This window comes from Triticum urartu, chromosome 5A (genome assembly GCF_056163025.1).
Source record: "Triticum urartu cultivar PI428250 chromosome 5A, HENAU_Tu73, whole genome shotgun sequence".
In the NCBI taxonomy this organism is placed as follows: domain Eukaryota; kingdom Viridiplantae; phylum Streptophyta; class Magnoliopsida; order Poales; family Poaceae; genus Triticum; species Triticum urartu.
Window position 1 is genome coordinate 390,378,471 of NC_141877.1, and position 20,453 is coordinate 390,398,923.

General features: G+C 42.3%; 1 protein-coding gene across 3 annotated transcripts; it reads left to right on the forward strand.

Moving 5' to 3' along the window:
• The first annotated feature begins 15,270 nt into the window (after positions 1–15,270).
• LOC125509135 (uncharacterized) lies at positions 15,271–20,163 on the forward strand. Of its 3 annotated transcripts, none has more exons than XR_015604729.1 (5): positions 15,271–15,542; positions 15,668–18,426; positions 18,779–19,378; positions 19,485–19,588; positions 19,681–20,163. XR_015604729.1 is itself a non-coding variant. In XM_048674026.2 (5 exons), the coding sequence occupies exons 1-5, from the start codon at positions 15,525–15,527 to the stop codon at positions 19,757–19,759; spliced, it is 3,477 nt and encodes a 1,158-aa protein (XP_048529983.1). In that variant the 5' UTR covers positions 15,271–15,524; the 3' UTR covers positions 19,760–20,163. The 3 variants fall into 3 exon arrangements, 2 of the variants coding, with proteins under 2 accessions (XP_048529983.1, XP_048529984.1); XM_048674026.2 differs by having other exon boundaries at positions 18,779–19,295; XM_048674027.2 differs by having other exon boundaries at positions 15,271–15,520; positions 18,779–19,295.
• Positions 20,164–20,453: the final 290 nt, after the last annotated feature.

Sequence of the window (20,453 nt, forward strand, 5' to 3'; positions counted from 1 at the left end):
CCCCTACCTCATGGGCCCCCTGGTGGCTCTCCGATGACCATCTTCTACTATATGAAGTCTTTCATCGAGAAAAAACCAGAAGAAACCTTTCGGGATGAAACTCCGCCGCCACAAGGCGGAACCTTGGCGGAACCAATCTAGGGCTCCAGCAGAGCTGTTCTGCCGGGGAAACTTCCCTCCCGGAGGGGGAAATCATCGCCATCGTCATCACCAACGCTCCTCTCATCGGGAGAGGGCAATCTCCATCAACATCTTCATCAGCACCATCTCATCTCAAAACCCTAGTTCATCTCTTGTATCCAATTCTTGTCTCCAAGTCCGGGATTGGTGCTAGTAGGTTGCTAGTATTGTTAATTACTCCTTGTAGTTGATGCTAGTTGGTTTAATTGGTGGAAGATCATATGTTCAGATCCTTTATGCATATTATTACCCCTCTGATTATGAACATGAATATGCTTTGTGAGTAGTAATGTTTGTTCCTGAGGACAAGGGAGAAGTCTTGCTATTAGTAGTCATGTGAATTTGGTATTCGTTCGATATTTTGATGAGATGTATGTTGTCTAGCCTCTAGTGGTGTTATGTGAACGTCGACTACATAACACTTCACCATTATTTGGGCCTAGAGGAAGGCATTGGGAAGTAATAAGTAGATGATTGGTTGCTAGAGTGACAGAAGCTTAAACCCTAGTTTATGCGTTGCTTCGTAAGGGGCTGATTTGGATCCATATGTTTCATGCAATGGTTAGGTTTACCTTAATACTTTTGTTGTAGTTGTGGATGCTTGCAATAGAGGTTAATCATAAGTGGGATGCTTGTTCAAGTAAGAAAAGCACCCAAGCAATGGTCCACCCACATGTCAAAATATCAAAGTACCGAACGCGAATCATATGAACGTGATGAAAACTAGCTTGACGATATTCCCATGTGTCCTCGGGAGCGCTTTTCCTTATATAAGAGTTTGTCCAGGCTTGTCCTTTGCTACAAAAAAGATTGGGCCACCGTGCTGCACTTTATTTACTTTTGTTACTTGTTGCTCGTTACAAATTATCTTATCACAAAACTATCTGTTACCACTTATTTTAGTACTTGCAGAGAATACCTTGCTGAAAACCGCTTATCATTTCCTTCTGCTCCTCGTTGGGTTCGACACTCTTACTTATCGAAAGGACTAGATAGATCCCCTATACTTGTGGGTCATCAAGACTCTTTTCTGGCGCCGTTGCCGGGGAGTGGAGCGCCTTTGGTAGGTGGAATTTGGTAAGGAAAAATTTATATAGTGTGCTGAAATTTACTGTCACTTGTTACTATGGAAAGTAATCCTCTGAGGGGCTTGTTCGGGGTATCTTCACCCCGACTAGTAGAGCAAAGAGTTGCTCCTCAACCTACTGAACCTATTGAAAATGAAATTCCTTATGAGTATCCTTCGGGTATGATAGAAAAACTGCTAGCTAATCCTTTTACAAGAGATGGAACAAAGCATCCTAATGAACACCTAACATATGTGGATGAAGTTTGTGGATTATTTAAGCTTGCAGGTATACCCGATGATGTTGCTAAGAAGAAGGTCTTCCCTTTATCTTTGAAGGGAGACACATTGACATGGTATAGGCTATGTGATGATACGAGATCATGGAACTATAGAAGATTGAAATTGGAATTTCATCAAAAGTATTGCCCTATGCATCTTGTTCATCGTGACCGCAATTATATATATAATTTTTGGCCTCGCGAAGGAGAAAGCATCGCTCAAGCTTGGGGGAGGCTTAAATCAATGTTATATTCATGCCTCAATCATGAGCTCCCAAGAGAAACAATTCTTCAAAAAAATTATGCTCGGCTTTTTGAAAATAATCGCACCATGCTCGATATTTCTTGTGCTGGCTCTTTTATGATGAAGACTATTGGATTTAGATGGGATTTATTGGATAGAATTAAACGCAACTCTGAAGATTGGGATCTCAACGAAGGTAAGGAGTCAGGTATGACACCTAAGTTTGATTGTGTTAAATCTTTTATGGATACCGATATTTTCCGTAAGTTTAGCACTAAATATGGACTTGATTCTGAGATAGTAGCTTATTTCTGTGAATCTTTTGCTACTTATGTTGATCTCCCTAAGGAGAAGTGGTTTAAATATCATCCTCCCATAGAAGTAAAAGTAGCTGCACCTATTAAAGTTGAAGAAAAGAATGTCACTTATAATGATCCTATTGTTCCTACTTGTTATGTTGAGAAACCACCTTTCCCTGTTAGGATAAAGGATCATGCTAAAGCTTCAACTGTGGTTCGTAAAAGCAATACTAAAACATATACACCTCCTGAGCAAGTTAAAGTAGAACCTAATATTGCTATTGTTAAAGATCTCTTGTCTGATAATATTGATGGGCATGTTATTCAGTTCTGCGGTGAAACTGCTAGAATTGCTAAACCTTGTGCTAAAGATAAAAATAGACATGTGGTAGGCGTGCCTGTTATTTCTGTTAAAATAGGAGAACATTGTTATCATGGCTTATGTGATATGGGTGCTAGTGCTAATGCAATACCTATTGACTTATACAAAGAAATTATGCATGACATTGCACTTGTTGAGTTAGAAGAAATTGATGTCACTATTAAACTTGCTAATAGAGATACTATTTCACCAATGGGATTGTTAGAGATGTTGAAGTCTTATGTGGGAAAACTAAATATCCTGCTGATTTTCTTGTTCTTGGTTCCCCACAAGATAGCTTTTGTCTCATTATATTTGGTAGACCCTTCTTAAATACTGTTAATGCTACCATAGATTGTACAAGGGATGTTGTTACTGTCGGTTTAGATGATATGACTCATGAATTTAATTTCTCTAAATTTAGTAAACAACATCTTGAAGAAGAATTTTCTAGTAATGATGAAATTATTGGTCTTGCTTCTATTGCCGTACCTCCTAGTGATCCTTTAGAACAATATTTGCTAGACCATGAGAATGATATGTTTATGAATGAAAGAAGGGAAATAGATGAGGTATTCTTTAAACAGGAACGTATTCTGAAACACAATTTGCCTGTTGAAATCCTAGGGGATCCCTCCACCTAAGGGTGATCCCATGTTTGAGCTTAAACCGTTGCCTGATAATCTTAAATATGCTTATCTTGATGAAAAGAAGATATATCCTGTTATTATTAGTGCTAACCTTTCAGAGCATGAAGAAGAAAGATTATTGAAAACTCTGAAGAAGCACCGTGCTGCTATTGGATATACTCTTGATGATCTTAAGGGCATTAGTCCCACTCTATGTCAACATAAAATAAATTTGGAAGCAGATGCCAAACCAGTTTGTGATCCTCAACGACGTCTGAATCCTAAAATGAAAGAAGTGGTAAGAAAAGAAATACTAAAGCTTCTGGAGGCAGGTATAATTTATCCCGTTGCTGATAGTCAGTGGGTAAGTCCTGTTCATTGTGTCCCTAAGAAGGGAGGTATTACTGTTGTTCCTAATGATAAAGATGAATTGATTCCACAAAGAATTATTACAGGTTATAGGATGGTAATTGATTTTCACAAATTAAATAAGGTTACTAAGAAAGATCATTACCCCTTACCATTTATCGATCAAATGCTAGAAAGATTATGCAAACATACACACTACTGCTTTCTAGATGGTTATTCTGGTTTCTCTCAAATACCTGTGTCGGCTAAAGATCAATCAAAGACTACTTTTACATGCCCTTTTGGTACTTTTGCTTATAGACGTGTGCCTTTTGGTTTATGTAATGCACTTGCTACCTTTCAAAGATGCATGATGGCTATATTCTCTGACTTTTGTGAAAAGATTTGTGGTTTTCATGGACGACTTTTCCGTCTATGGATCTTCTTTTGATGATTGCTTGAGCAATCTTGATCGAGTTTTGCAGAGATGTGAAGAAACTAATCTTGCCTTGAATTGGGAAAAGTGCCACTTTATGGTTAATGAAGGTATTGTCTTGGGGCATAAAGTTTCTGAAAAAGGTATTGAAGTTGATAAAGCCAAGGTTGATGCTATTGAAAAGATGCCGTGTCCCAAGGACATCAAAGGTATAAGAAGTTTCCTTGGTCATGCCGGATTTTATAGGAGGTTCATTAAGGACTTCTCAAAAATTTCTTGGCCTCTGACTAATTTATTACAAAAAGATATACCATTTTTCTTTGATGAGGATTGTGTAGAAGCATTTGAAATACTTAAGAAAGCATTAGCCTCTGCACCTATTGTTCAGCCACCTGATTGGAATTTACCCTTTGAAATTATGTGTGATGCTAGCGATTATGCTGTAGGTGTTGTTCTAGGGCAAAGAGTTGATAAGAAATTAAATGTTATCCATTATGCTAGTAAGACTCTAGACAATGCTCAAAGAAATTATGCTACTACTGAAAAAGAACTTTTAGCAGTTGTATTTGCTTGTGATAAGTTCAGACCTTATATTGTTGATTCTAAAGTAACTATCCACACTGATCACGCTGCTATTAAATATCTTATGGAGAAGAAAGATGCTAAACCTAGACTTATTAGATGGGTTCTCTTGCTACAAGAATTTGATTTGCATATTGTTGATAGAAGAGGAGCTGAGAACCCCGTTGCAGACAACTTATCAAGGTTAGAGAATGTTCTTGATGACCCACTACCTATTGATGATAGCTTTCCTGATGAACAATTAAATGTCATAAGTACTTCTCGTAGTACTCCTTGGTATGCTGATTATGCTAATTACATTGTTGCTAAATTCATACCACCTAGCTTCACATACCAACAAAATAAAAAGTTCTTCTATGATTTGAGACATTACTTTTGGGATGACCCACATCTTTATAAAGAAGGAGTAGATGGTGTTATTAGACGTTGTGTACCTGAGCATGAACAGGAACAGATCCTACGCAAATGCCACTCCGAAACTTATGGAGGACACCACGCGGGAGATAGAACTGCACATAAGGTATTGCAATCCGGTTTTTATTGGCCTACTCTCTTCAAGGATGCACGTAAGTTTGTCTTGTCTTGTGATGAATGTCAAAGAATTGGTAATATTAGTAGACGTCAAGAAATGCCTATGGATTATTCACTTGTTATTGAACCATTTGATGTTTGGGGCTTTGATTATATGGGACCTTTTCCTGCCTCTAATGGATATACACATATTTTAGTTGCTGTTGATTACGTTACTAAGTGGGTAGAAGCTATTCCAACTAGTAGTGTTGATCATAACACTTCTATTAAAATGCTTAAAGAAGTTTTTTTTCGAGGTTTGGAGTCCCTAGATATTTAATGACTGATGGTGGTTCACATTTTATTCATGATGCTTTCCGTAAAATGCTTGCTAAATATGACGTCAATCATAGAATTGCATCTCCGTATCACCCACAGTCTAGTGGTCAAGTAGAATTGAGTAATAGAGAACGCAAATTAATTTCGCAAAAGGCTGTCAATAGGTCTAGAAAGAATTGGTCCAAGAAACTTGATGATGCATTATGGGCCTATAGAACTACATATAAAAATCCTATGGGTATGTCTCCGTATAAAATGGTATATGGAAAAGCATGTCACTTACCTCTCGAACTAGAACATAAGGCATATTGGGCTATTAGAGAGCTCAATTATGATTTCAAACTATCGGTGAAAAGAGGTTCTTTGATATTAGCTCTCTTGATGAATGGAGAACCCAAGCTTATGAAAATGCCAAGTTGTTTAAAGAAAAGGTTAAAAGATGGCATGACAAAAGGATACAAAAGCGCGAGTTTAATGTAGGTGATTATGTATTGCTATACAACTCTCGTTTAAGATTTTTTGCAGGGAAACTTCTCTCTAAATGGGAAGGCCCCTATGTTATCGAGGAGGTCTATGGTTCTGGTGCCATAAAAATCAACAACTTCGAAAGCACAAATCCGAAGGTGGTAAACGGTCAAAGAATCAAACATTATATCTCAGGTAATCCCATAAATGTTGAAACCGATATTATTGAAACCGTAACCCCGGAGGAATACATAAGGGACACTTTCCAGAATGTTTCAGACTCCGAAAAGGAATAGGTATGTGGTACGATGAGTAAACCGATTCCAAAACAGTTTTTAAGGCAATATTTCTCCGTTTTGGAATATTTAGAAAAATAGAAAATTAAGTAGCAGTCCGGGAAGGACACGAGGGCCCCACGAGGGTGGAGGGCGCGCCCTACCCCCTGGGCGCACCCGGTACCTCGTGAGCACCTCGTGTGCCTTCCGGACTTCGTTTTCCTGCATGATACGTATTTTGGTCGGTAAAAATTCATTATATATTCTCCTGAAGGTTTTGACTCCCGTATCACGCAAATATCCTCTGTTTTTGTTTCGAGTTGTTGCTGCTGCAGATTAGAGCAAGATGTCTTCTCAAGAGTCAGTCGGGGAGAGCCGGGTATCTAATCCGGCACCGGAACCAAGGGCAAACAGCGACCCTAACCACTTTGGGCCAGCAACGGAGGAAGAGATGGAGGCTGACTTAATGAGGGTAGATTCCATGGAGGATCAAGAAGTCACCTCTCGCTTCCGAGCTGGGTTCACGATGGGGGAACTACAGAGCTCAGCTATTCCAAACTCGGTTATCCCTTCCAATGTTAGATTTCTTTCTTATGAAAATATGAAGAGGAGTGTCACTTGTTCTCCCGCAGCTATGAAACACCCTTGGGTGCAAGGAGCTTTAGCCGTCACAGGAAAGCTTCGTAAGGAAACAATGGACCTCAAGCAGCAAGTCAACAAGCTCGAGGAGGAGAATCGTATCCTGAGAGGAATCATCGCCAAGAATATTTCACCAACAACAAAGAAGGAGACATAATAACATGGGTACGGGCACTCCCCTTGGCAACTGCCAAGCTTGGGGGAGGTGCCCCGGTATCGTATCACAATCACAACTCCTATCTTTACCGTTTTCCTTAGTTCGATCCTATTAGTAGTATTTTGATCTAGTAGAATAAAGTTTATGGCATGATCTAGTTTTGAGTTTTGCCTTATGATCTCTCTATGTAATCGAGTCTGTGAGCTATATAATAAAGATTAGTGTTGAGTCAAGGGGTTGATTTTCTTGCTATGATCTTGGGTGAATAAAAGAAAAGAGAAAAACAATAAGAAGAAACAAAAGTTCGTATTGATCTTATTGATAGTAATGACTTCACATAGAAAGAGTGTGACGATTAAAAGTTGTTGGGAGTTGGCAGACATAGCTTTGGTCATCGTTGCAATTAATAGGAAGTAATAAGGAAAGAGAGGTTTCACATATAAATTACTATTATTGACATCTTTTATGATTGGGAGCACTCGTCAAAATATGACATGCTAAAGAGTTGATGTTGGACAAGAAAGACAACGTAATGGGTTATGTTTTCTTATATCTGAGATAAAGTATGTTGTCATGGATCATCCAACATGTTGAGCTTGCCTTTCCCCCTCATGCTAGCCAAATTCTCAGCACCAAGTAGAGATACTACTTGTGCTTCCAAATACCCTTAAACCAGTTTTGCCATGAGAGTCCACCATATCTACCTATGGATAGAGTAAGATCCTTCAGGTAAGTTGTCATCGGTGCAAAGCAATAAAAATTGCTCTAAATATGTATGATTAGTGTGGGAGAAATAAGCTTTATACGATCTTGTGATGTGGAAGTAATAAAAGCGACGGACTGCATAATAAAGGTTCATATCACAAGGGGCGATATAAAGTGACGTTCTTTTGCATTAAGATTTTGGGCATCCAACCATAAAAGCGCATGGCAACCTCTGCTTCCCTCTGCGAAGGGCCTATATTTTATTATTATCTTCTACCTTATGCAAGTGTCATGGTGATCTTCACCTTTCCTTTTTCATTTTATCCTTTGGCAAGCCCAGCATGTTGGAAAGAACCTGCTATATATATCTAATTGGATGTAGGGGGCATGAGTTATTATTGTTGACATTACCCTCGAGGTAAAAGGTTGTGGGGCGAAACTATAAGCCCCTATCTTTCTCTGTGTCCGACTAAAACTCCGTAACCACAAGTATTACGTGAGTGTTAGCAATTATGAAGGACTAGATGATAGTTGAGTATGTGGACTTGCTTTTTAGCTCTGACATAGACTCTTTCTGATGTTATGATAAATTGCAATTGCTTCAATGACTGAGGTTATAGTTTGTTAGTTCTCAATAAGGTTTCTGATTCATACTTTTGCATTGTGAATAGATCATCACTTGAACATAAGTAATCATATGACAATATCTATATATGTTGTTGTTATGAGAATAATCATGATGCATCCATGTCCGTATTTTATTTTTATCGACGCCTCTACCTCTAAACATGGGGACATATTTATTGTTATCGGCTTTCGCTTGAGGACAAGCGAGGTCTAAGCTTGGGGGAGTTGATACGTCCATTTTGCATCATGCTTTTATATCGATATTTATTGCATTATGGTCTGTTATTTCACATTATGTCACAATACTTATGGCTATTCTCTCTTATTTTATAAGGTTTACATAAGGAGGGAGAATGCCGGCAGCTGGAATTCTGGATTGAAAAAGGAGCAAATATTAGAGACCTATTCTGCACAACTCCAGAAGTCCTGAAACTCCACGGAATACCTTATAATAAATAATGAAAAATCCTCGCCAAAGAGACCAGGGGGCCCACACCCTGTCCACGAGGGTGGGGGCGCCCCCCTACCTCGTGGGCCCCCTGGTGGCTCTCCGATGACCATCTTCTTCTATATGAAGTCTTTCGTCGAGAAAAAAAAACAGAAGAAACCTTTCGGGACGAAACTCCGCCGCCACAAGGCGGAACCTTGGCGGAACCAATCTAGGGCTCCGGTAGAGCTGTTCTGCCGGGGAAACTTCCCTCCCGGAGGGGGAAATCATCGCCATCGTCATCACCAACGCTCCTCTCATCGGGAGAGGGCAATCTTCATCAACATCTTCATCAGCACCATCTCATCTCAAAACCCTAGGTCATCTCTTGTATACAATTCTTGTCTCCAAGTCTGGGATTGGTGCTAGTAGGTTGCTAGTAGTGTTAATTACTCCTTGTAGTTGATGCTAGTTGGTTTAATTGGTGGAAGATCATATGTTCAGATCCTTTATGCATATTATTACCCCTCTGATTATGAACATGAATATGCTTTGTGAGTATTTACATTTGTTCCTGAGGACAAGGGAGAAGTCTTGCTATTAGTAGTCATGTGAATTTGGTATTCGTTCGATATTTTGATGAGATGTATGTTGTCTAGCCTCTAGTGGTGTTATGTGAACGTCGACTACATAACACCTCACCATTATTTGGGCCTAGAGGAAGGCATTGGGAAGTAATAAGTAGATGATGGGTTGCTAGAGTGACAGAAGCTTAAACCCTAGTTTATGCGTTCCTTCGTAAGGGGCTGATTTGGATCCATATGTTTCATGCTATGCTTAGGTTTACCTTAATACTTTTGTTGTAGTTGCGGATGCTTGCAATAGAGGTTAATCATAAGTGGGATGCTTGTCCAAGTAAGGATAGTACCCAAGCACCGGTCCACCCACATACCAAATTATCAAAGTACCGAGCGCGAATCATATGAACGTGATGAAAACTAGCTTGACGATATTCCCATGTGTCCTCGGGAGCGCTTTTCCTTATATAAGAGTTTGTCCAGGCTTGTCCTTTCCTACAAAAAGGATTGGGCCACCTTGTTGCACCTTATTTACTTTTTTTACTTGTTGCTCGTTACAAATTATCTTATCACAAAACTATCTGTTACCACTTATTTTAGTACTTGCAGAGAATACCTTGCTGAAAACCGCTTATCATTTCCTTCTGCTCCTCGTTGGGTTCGACACTCTTACTTATCGAAAGGACTACGATAGATCCCCTATACTTGTGGGTCATCAATCATCATCACCAACGCTCCTCTCATCGGGAGAGGGCAATCTCCATCAACATCTTCATCAGCACCATCTCCTCTCAAAACCCTAGTTCATATCCTGTATCCAATTCTTGTCTTCAAGTCCGGGATTGGTGCTAGTAGGTTGCTAGTAGTGTTAATTACTCCTTGTAGTTGATGCTAGTTGGTTTAATTGGTGGAAGATCATATGTTCAGATCCTATATGCATATTAATACACCTCTGATTATGAACATGTTTATGCTTTGTGAGTAGTTACGTTTGTTCCCGAGGACATGGGAGAAGTCTTGCTATTAGTAGTCATGTGAATTTGGTATTCGTTCGATATTTTGATGAGATGTATGTTGTCTCTCCTCTAGTGGTGTTATGTGAACGTCGACTACATGACACTTCACCATTATTTGGGCTAGAGGAAGGCATTGGGAAGTAATAAGTAGATGATGGGTTGCTAGAGTGACAGAAGCTTAAACCCTAGTTTATGTATTGCTTCGTAAGGGGTTGATTTGGATCCATATGTTTCATGCTATGGTTAGGTTTACCTTAATACTTTTGTTGTAGTTGCGGATGCTTGTAATAGAGGTTAATCATAAGTGGGATGCTTGTCCAAGTAAGGACAGTACCCAAGCACCGGTCCACCCACATACCAAATTATCAAAGTACCGAACGTGAATCATATGAGCGTGATGAAAACTAGCTTGATGATATTCCCATGTGTCCTCGGGAGCGCTTTTCTCTATATAAGGGTTTGTCCAGGATTGTCCTTTGCTACAAAAAGGATTGGGCCACCTTGCTGCACTTTATTTACTTTTGTTACTTGTTGCTCGTTACAAATTATCCTATCACAAAACTATCGGTTACCACTTATTTCAGTACTTGCAGAGAATACCTTGCTGGAAACCGCTTATCATTTCCTTCTACTCCTCGTTGGGTTCGACACTCTTACTTATCGAAAGGACTACGATAGATCCCCTATACTTGTGGGTCATCAATCCGCTGCCGAGCACGCTCGTCGAGTGCATGCTGCAGGTTCTTCAGTCGAGTGCGCTCAGCCAAGTTGTCCAGGCGCGCTTCCTCCAAGGCCCGGGCCTCGGGGGTTTCTCCAACGATAGGAGTGTGAAGTGCATCCATGTTGCGGCGGCGAAGCTCTTCCCTCCGCTGTGAAGAAAGGGGCTCGGGGTGGTACTTCTCGTGAACATGCGACGGATCGCCGCCGCCATCACCACGTCGTTGCGGGGGAAGCCAGGAGGACTGGGTGGTCCGTCGACCATCAAGACTTCTGCCGCAGGATCGCTGCTGTCGCACTCGGATGCGGTCTCGACGGAGCCAGTCGAACAGGCCGTACAGAGTTTCGTCGGGCTCGATTGTCGCGACTTGTGAGGTGGCCGACTGGCGGGCCACCACGTGCCTCACCCACCGCTGGAGCCGCGACCGACCGGAACGCTTGTGCCAGCGAGCGACGGGGGATGAGGACACCATAGGAACCGACCGATACTGAGTCGACGGTTGCCAGAGAAGGACGCCGCGGACACACGCGCGAAAGTGCGTCGCCCCGCGGACGGGGAGCGCATCGACGTCGAGTGGAGCTTCCTGGAGCCAGGCAGAATCATCGGCGATGAACACGAGCGCGCCGAGACGGATCTCGTGGCCCTCAACCAGTCCGCCGGCGGAAACCATGATGATGAGAATCGGAAAAAATCGCAACTTCACCAAAAAGTTGCTAAGACACCTGCCCCACGGTGGGCGCCAACTGTCGTGGATCTAAGACTGACAGTAGAATGCGGGGTAGGTATGAGGAGGCAAGATCCTAGCTATGGCGAAGTTGTACACACGGGTTTTACGAGTTCAGGCCCTTCTCGAAGGAAGTAACAACCCTACGTCTCGGTGCCCAGAGGCGGACGACTGGATTATGTATGTGTGTGTTTACAGGGGGTGCCAACCCTTGTGCCAGTGGAGGGGGTGGCTTATATAGAGTGCGCCAGGACCCCAGCCAGCCCACGTTACAAGGGGTTTAATGTACATCAAGAGGGGGGCGTTACTGGTAACGCTAGAAATTAAGTGACATAAATGCTTATTAAGTCTATGAAGTAAACGTCCGACCGTTGTCGTGCAGAGTGACTTTAGGTCTTCTGTTGTCGAGTGATAACTGTTGTTGTCGAGTGACTTTGAATCTTCCGAGTGGAATGCCTTGTAGTTGAGTGGATGATGCTATCCCTTGAATGCTTCTGGTTTTAAGATGGTGTCCTAGGGGAGGGTGTCTAAGTCAGGCCTATGACTCTACCCTAGGTACATAGCTTCACCAGGCACTATTCACGAAAGAAAAAGAATATAGTTAATTAGCAAATGCCATATGTGTAGACTAGAGAATGGTAAACACTCAAAGGTAGTTGCTGCACCCATTACTTCTTTTTATTTTTTGCGCCTTGTCGCACCCACTAATAACCGCAAAGAAATTCTGCATTACCTATAATAGTTTGTATCGCCATGGGGTGGAACCCAAGAGCACATGACGAAGGCAGGATGGGATAAGGGAGGGTGTGAAACCTAATATCCCTGTTCTGCGGAAAAGAGAATGGTAGAGAGAAGGAATGGTAGAGAGAAAGGACATACCATTCTGTACAGAAACAAGCTTTGTGTAGGTAATGTTTAATATTAATGTGCGAACAAAAATGTTAACAATTTTCAACATGATAACTGCCATGGTGTACTGACCAGGAACTACTTACTTACTGAAGATCACATAAGTGCGACTTTTGGCATTTAATGAAGAAGAATGTATTCACAATCAGAGAGGTATGTTCCGGTTCTTATATGGTTACGGGTTATAATTTAACCATTCTAATCATGGGGTTATAAAACCGAAAACATTATTAATTATATGCATAAAATAAATAAATAAATAAATAAATGTGAAAATTCATTGTAAACTCATCGTTGCCACTCCATGTAATCGGAAACAAAAAAAATTATAAACACGTTGATGCATAAGACAAGCGATGGTCTTGAGGCAGGAGGGTCAGAGGAGGGCGACGAGACCTAGTATGTCTCCACCGTGGTCTTCTCGTATGGCCCTATGGCGATACGACGTAAATCCAATGGTGAAAAGTAATCAAAGTGGGTTCTCCCTAAATCCAATTGTCCAAATCAGAATATCAAACAAATTTAATTACAAAGTTCTATAGATTAAATATAACTGACAGACATTAGTACAAGAGCATACTTGTTTGCTGATGGCAACTATAATCTGAAATTCAAAAGCTTAAATAACCTCAAAGTTGAAATACTCATCCTTGCAGCTATGTCTCCACTGACAAATTGACTTCTTGCTAATAGAGAAGCCCAACAATTGGTGGTAAGCAACAAAAATGTCCGCAATATGGTTACTGCACTGATACTTTCTTTTTTATCGTATGCCCACAGTATCGTACAGTAGCACACTGGTAGTATCCACTTCATCTGCAAATAGCAGCAATAAAATTTAGCACGAAAGAGCATAATTTATATATGACAATTGTATCGGTTGTACAATCTTTTTATTTTGAGGCAAACATTATACAGTTTGTACTCTGTACTACTTGCCAATTCACAAGATATACAGTGCAGTAGCAGCAATCGATCATCATTTTCTCTTCATCCTCTTTCTCAGGACCAGAGCAAGCATACCGCCAGTCAATCAACCTTATATAAGGCCCTAATGAAAAGTGAAAACTGGGAAGAAAGAGCATCACCTACAATAGTTAGTATTTTGATCATCTGATGGAGACTTGGGTATGAACCGTGGCAGTAGAATTTTCAATGTTAAACGTCCACAACAGTCCAACTGAAGCACCATGACTAATCAATATATTTATTGGGTGTCATACAACTTAGAATGATTTTAAAGTACTTTTCATGTTTTCGTAACAACCCAATTGAAGCAGCATGAGTAATCAATAGATTTATTGGAGCTAGCAAAGCGGTGCATATATATCTTACACCCGCTATTTTTCACAGTTGATGATCGTGTCTTGTTACTATTAATTAAACGATGTTCTCTCCTTCATTATCATGGAGAGTACGTACGTCAGTGCAATCTCAAAGAATCCAAGGATCGTGCAGAAATTCTCATCCACTTCTAGCTTGCGTTCCTGGTGTAAAATATATCACAAGGTCTGCAGGTAAGTGATTATAGGAATCCAGCAGATATAAACCAAGACTCTTAACCGGACAACGCCAGATCAGACCGAGCTCTTGGAACCCTCGATACCTAGCGAAGGTGCTGACGACACGATGCCAAGGAGGAAGGTGGCAACCTGCGGAGAGCGGCCGAGCGGCCCATCCCCTGCGTGAGCGTGCACGAGAGACATAGAGTGAGGGAGATGGAGGAATCCGGGATGGGGTAGGGCACGAGGCTACGTGGTGGCGGCGGCGCTCGGACTCTTCGAGCGGTAGGGCAGGACGGCAGAAGTGAGATGAGGCGTCCACATTTTTGTTGTTGCTGCCATTGGATAATATTCGATTAAAAATTAAATAGGTACATAAATACATTAATAATGAAATAATATTCCATTTAAAATTAAGTAGGTACATAAATGCTTTAATAATGAGATTTCTTAAAATTGGTTATTTGTTTCAAAATTAGTGTGATCGAGCGATTTAGGATAATTAATTTAGATTTGATCTTTAGAGATTGATCGTGATTGATTCTTTCACATAAAGATATTACTAAATAACTTGCGTCAGTATGGAAAGTTCTGATCCGTTCAGGTTCTTTTCGTTGTGTGAGAGGGTGATGCGAAACTAAACCGATGGGATAGGGGAGGGGACGAAAAAACCCGGCGAAATAAAACGGCTGAAAGTGATGGGACGAAAATAAATCATGGATACTATTCAACCAACTCAAACATTAGGAGTAGAGATTTATTTTTCCTCTGGTATACTTATATTATGAAAATATATCTTTTAGGTTTAGATTGGTAAAAAACCCCGAAACCAATAGTATAGTTATTCTTTATGCAATGATGAAAATTAGTGTAAAAAACGCTCTTACAGTATGTGATGGATAGAGTATTTTTTTTATAACAATTGGCCTAGAAACCAGATTTAAGGAGACGTGAATTTTGCGGAACCAAAAATCCCAGAAAAATAGGTCAGGTCGGTTAGGCCAGTTTTTTTTTTTACACACAATACAGATGTAAGCATTTATATATACGCGCATATACTCATCCAATGAACACGGTCCTCATTCGCTGTTAGGTCAGTCTTTAAAAGACCAAATCTTTCTTCATTTATATAAGGAAATAAAAATCAAATATTGGCACAATCAATTTTGTTAGGAAAGTTGTATCTACGCATGAATACTTTCTATAAATACACACGACATATTTCTCTTCCCCAAACATAGATTTTGTTCTTTTGTTGTTGAAGAATTTCTCCAAACATAGATATGCACAAGCAGAGCATCATCGGGGGCCCCAAATTCTAGGAGCACCCCCCTTCCGTCCGTCGCAGGCTTTAATGGTCGCCTAGCGCCAGCTCGTCGGAATCCGGGAGTCAGCTTCTCCACTCCCCTCCGCCTCTCTCGCTCGCTCGCTCTCCACCCACATCGCCAACAGTCAGCACCGCCTCCGCCGCCGCAGCGGAGGCCCGTCTAACGTCTGTGCAAGGTGAATGCCTCGGCTCCTCTTGGTACGGTAGTAGTTCGTCGGACCGTCCCGCCGCGCGATATGCGGCGGAATCTGAATTTTAGGGTTTGGCTCTTATCTTTTACGTTTGGGTTGATTAAAGTGCCTTTCTTTTATCCGGATTTGTAGGGGGCTTGTGTTCTGATGGTGGGGGTGGAGCCGCCGGCGCCGCCCTCGCGGACGCCGATCGGCGCGCGGCTGGCGGCTCGCGGGGTCAGGCCGAGGAGGGTCTCCGCCAAGCGCTCCTGGCCGCCCGGCTGCGGCCGCTTCCGTGCTGCTCCGCCTGCCCCCGAGGCCGGCGACGGCGAGAGGGGCGCCACCAATGGCGTCATCGAGGTCAGAGTTGAGGAGGCGGCCAGCCACGAGAGCGTTTCCTCGGCGGCGGCCCCGCCTCGACTGGATACTGAGGGGTTGGCGGAGGGGACGAAGAAGGTTGGAGATGCAATCGACGACGTCGTTGTTTCATCGGCAGCGTGCAACGGCGACCTCCCCCACGCCCCGCCTCAGCCGGAGACGATGCCGGAGGAGAGGAAGGAGGGCAGCGAGACACACATGGACAGGGCCGGTGTTTCCTCCGTGGCGTGCAACGGTGACCTCCCGCACGCCCTGCCTCAGCCGGAGACCGAGGGGATGGTGGAGCTGAGGAAGGAGGGTGGAGAGGCGCAACCGTCCAGTGGTGGCGATGCCCGCGGTCAGGCAGAAAGCAGCGCGATCGAGGTGATGCCGCTGGCGTTTGCTGCCCCGAAGAGTTTTACTGTTGCTGCTGTCAATGGTTCCGTCGAGAATGGGGGAGATGGGGCTGAGTCATTGCTGATGGAGGGGAACAGAGGCCTGGGGAGTGGTCGATTGGTCAGGGAGGAGGATGTGGCTGGCAATGGCAATGGCAATGTGATGGAAAACAGAACGGGTAATGGCGAATTGGAGAGAAAAGAGGATGGGCATGATACAGCGAGAAAGAAGAGATGGTTGATGTCTGCTGTAAATCCCCCTCCCAAGAGGAGGGCCATCTCAGCTGTACGCACATTTCCACCTGGCTGTGGAAGGGACGCTGTTACTGGAACTGGCAGCAGAGTTGAGGAAGAGTCAGTATTGGAAGCCACGCCTATCAGTTTCGCTACCAGGGGTGCCTCTGTAGTGGATGCCTTGACCACGGTTCCAGGTTCAGGTCATGGTGCTTCCCCGGTGGTCGTGCGAGATGCTTCCAATGAGGTGCAAGGCAAAAGAGCAGAGGTTGTAGGAGCGGGTGATGGTGAGGTGAGAGGCAAATTCGATGGAAGCTTGCGGAAAGGTACAACTAATAAGACTTATGTGAGAAGTCGTGTTGTTGATGCAAAGACAAAGGGCAAGCGACCAAAGGATGTCACGATGAATGATACATTGCGAGATGATGTTGGGGTCTCTGGAGACGGCACGCCGGAAAACAAGAATTCAATAGATGATGTGCGCTCAAATAGTAACACGAAGCATGGCATTGTGAAGTTGAAGAGTTATGGCATAGGCAAGGACTCTTTGATCAGGTCTTCTAAGGAGTCCAAGTGTGGAAATCATGATATGACCAATCAAAGTGAAGAAACCGATGATTTGACCTTAATTAGTGACAAACTAATCGTGCAAGCATTGATGGCTCCAGACAAATGCCCATGGACAAAAGGAAGGAAGTCTAGTGCTAGTGCTTCCAACTCTCGTACTCCTAGGAACAAGTCTCTTCCTCCTAAGAAACCGAAGAAAAAGGACGCTACTCCAAGGAAAGAATTACCCCCCAAAGTGACACCTTCTACATCGGCCGTGCATGAGAAAATTGAGCATGGAGAGTACTCTTGCTTGGAAGATGATGGCAACCCTATAGCATTAGCTGTCCCTGAAAGGAAAGAATTATGTGTCACTCTCCCTCCTTGTGCTCCTTTTGGGGACCAGAGTGTTGATGCTCGAAGCAAAGTTAGGAAGTTGCTCAAGTTGTTCCAGTTGATATGTCGGAAGCTTATGCAAGCCGAGGAACAACAATTACGTAATTTTGGAAGAATTGACCTTGAGGCCGTTGAAGTTCTAAAGAAGTATGATGGATATTCTAAACCCGATGCTATCGTGGGCGATGTTCCCGGTGTTGTTGTTGGTGATGAATTTCATTTTAGAGTTGAGTTGTCGATAGTTGGACTACATAGGATATACCAAGGTGGCATTGACTCCGCCATTGTGGATGGTACCCGCATTGCAATAAGCATTGTCGCTTCCGGTGGGTATCCCGATGAGTTGTCTAGCTCGGACGAGTTAATATATACTGGCTCCGGAGGTAAAGCCACCGGCAAGAAGGATGCAGAGGATCAAAAGCTTAAGGGTGGTAATCTTGCCTTGAAGAATTGCATCAAAACTAAGACTCCGGTCCGAGTGATTCATGGGTTCAAAGGTCAAAGTAGAAGTGAAGTCGGGCAGTCTAAATCCAAGCAAATATCGACATACACTTATGATGGGTTGTATGTGGTGGTGGATTGTTGGCAAGAAGGAGCAAGTGGCTCGATGGTCTTCAAGTACAAGTTAAAAAGGATCCTGGGTCAACCTGAATTAGCTTTACACATAGTCAAGGAGACAAGGATGTCTAAAGTTCGTAAAGGTCTTCGCTGTCCTGATATATCTCTAGAGAAAGAAAGGATTCCCATATGTGTGATCAACACAATTGATGACGCGCAGCCAACACCATTTGAGTATATCACCAAAGTCATATATCCACCGTCATATGCAAAAGAACCTCCGCAAGGCTGTGATTGCACCGACGGTTGCTCGGACTCTAGTAGATGTGCTTGTGCAGTGAAGAATGGAGGAGAAATCCCATTCAATTTTAATGGTGCAATTGTTCACGCAAAGCCGCTCATATATGAGTGTGGCCCATCTTGCAGGTAAGGTGTTATTTTTGTAACCTAACTAGACAATAACCATTTGAGTTTATTTTAGTTTGTTCTTTAGATTAAAGAATTTAATTTGCAGAGCCTGGAAATGTTTCTTATTGTTACTAAAACTTCTAGACAAATCTTGTACCGAGTCTAAGTATATGTTCAGTCCTAGATGTTGGTGAAATATGAGAAATGGCTCATAAACCAAACTTGTTTACCTGAAGTTGGCTCATAAACCAAACTTGTTAACCTGAATTTGGTTGGCAGTATTCTTTTGCATTGGATGCTTAGGTTAAATTGAAGTCACAAAATTTCATTGGAATTAGCGAGCTAACTAAATGCTGAAAACTGCATGCAGGTGCCCTGCGACATGCCACAATAGGGCGAGCCAGCATGGTATCAAAATTCCGCTGGAAATATTCAAGACTGGGGAGACAGGTTGGGGTGTAAGATCTCTCAGTTCTATCTCTTCAGGCAGTTTCATATGCGAGTATGCAGGTGAGCTATTGCAAGATACAGAAGCTGAAAAGAGAGAGAACGATGAGTACCTGTTTGATATTGGTCATAACTATGATGATGAAGAACTTTGGAAGGGGCTTCCATCGATGATTCCAGGTTTAGAATCTTCTACCTCTGAGACAATGGAGTCTGTGGGCTTCACAATAGATGCTGCAAAGTGCGGCAACGTCGGAAGATTCATCAACCATAGCTGCTCCCCAAACCTGTATGCACAAAATGTCCTCTGGGACCATGATGACAAGAGGATGCCGCACATTATGTTTTTTGCTGCCGAGAACATTCCTCCGCTTCAAGAGCTGACTTACCACTACAATTATACAATAGGTCAAGTCCGTGACAAGAATGGTGTGGAGAAGGTAAAGGAGTGCTTGTGTGGTTCGGCTGATTGCTGTCACAGGCTTTACTAAGTTATTGGTTTTCGGTGACTGGTGATGTTAATGTTCGTATCCGATGGAAATCTGTCCTATAATGGCAGTGCTTACTCGCTTTACCTTCTGGTGACCTTGCACTCGCTGACAACATGTAGTGTTTATTTTCTGTGCCAGTTGAACTATTATTTGTTACTGCATTTTGAAGAACATATAAGCTCCAATAGCTCACCCTTTTTGGGTGTTTGGGAGACTTTGAAAGAGTGGTATGAAGTGTCCAGGTATGTTTTACTCTTTTTTTCTTTCAAAATGAGATTGTACTGGCTATAACATGAGGTTTGACTGTTGGTCTTCGTTATGACTAATTCCGCAGAATCAAGCATTTTGGCGTTGCACATTCTCCTGTTGAAATCTTCACCTGGACCTGGAGGATACAAATATGCAATGATTAGCTTGTATGGAGCTTTGCACTGAACATGCTACTAGTAGTAGGACTAAAGATGGTGGCTACGAGTGCTCGGAGCTGCGTCGACTTCCAGTTGCGATGCCGGGGACAGACTAGATGATAAATTGCTTCTGCACAAGGACTGCCCCTCATCATTTTGCTCAACTGTGGATCGCAAGGCTGTAGCAAGCTGCCGATAGAAGTTGTGGATTCATACCCCTTATTTTGTCTTTATATAAAAATGAATTTTGTGGATCCAATAGTGAGCTGCCCTATCTTAAAGAGTTGCAGCTCCTCCTGCATGTAAAGTTTTCAGTGTTGGTTTGGACCATCAGATAGACTTGCTGGAGTTGTTTCTCAGATGCTACCATGCAACTTCAGGAAATATATAACATTCCTACTGTTCCCACATGTGTTTGCTTTCTGCTATTTGTTCTTTTCTAAGCCATGTTGCGAGATGAACATTGCTTCTTTTTTTGGTACTAAAAAAACGAACCATGTAAGACAATCATTTTTCTTTCTATTAGGTAAAATTTTATACTCCCTTTGATCCATATTAATTGTCGCAGCTTTAGTACTACTTTGTATTGGAGTATATTGTATAGTTGGAAAATATTTATTAAATATAAATGACATGATATAAAGAAAACTTTTTTCCATGCATGTTGTGGTGGGTCTTTGATGAGGTAGGATATGTATAA

Coding starts and splice junctions, on each gene's coding strand:
- LOC125509135 (XM_048674026.2), top strand. Junction 19,296..19,484: donor ACAAGAATGGTGTGGAGAAG/GTAAAGGAGTGC, acceptor TTTCTGTGCCAG/TTGAACTATTATTTGTTACT. Junction 19,589..19,680: donor GAGTGGTATGAAGTGTCCAG/GTATGTTTTACT, acceptor CTAATTCCGCAG/AATCAAGCATTTTGGCGTTG.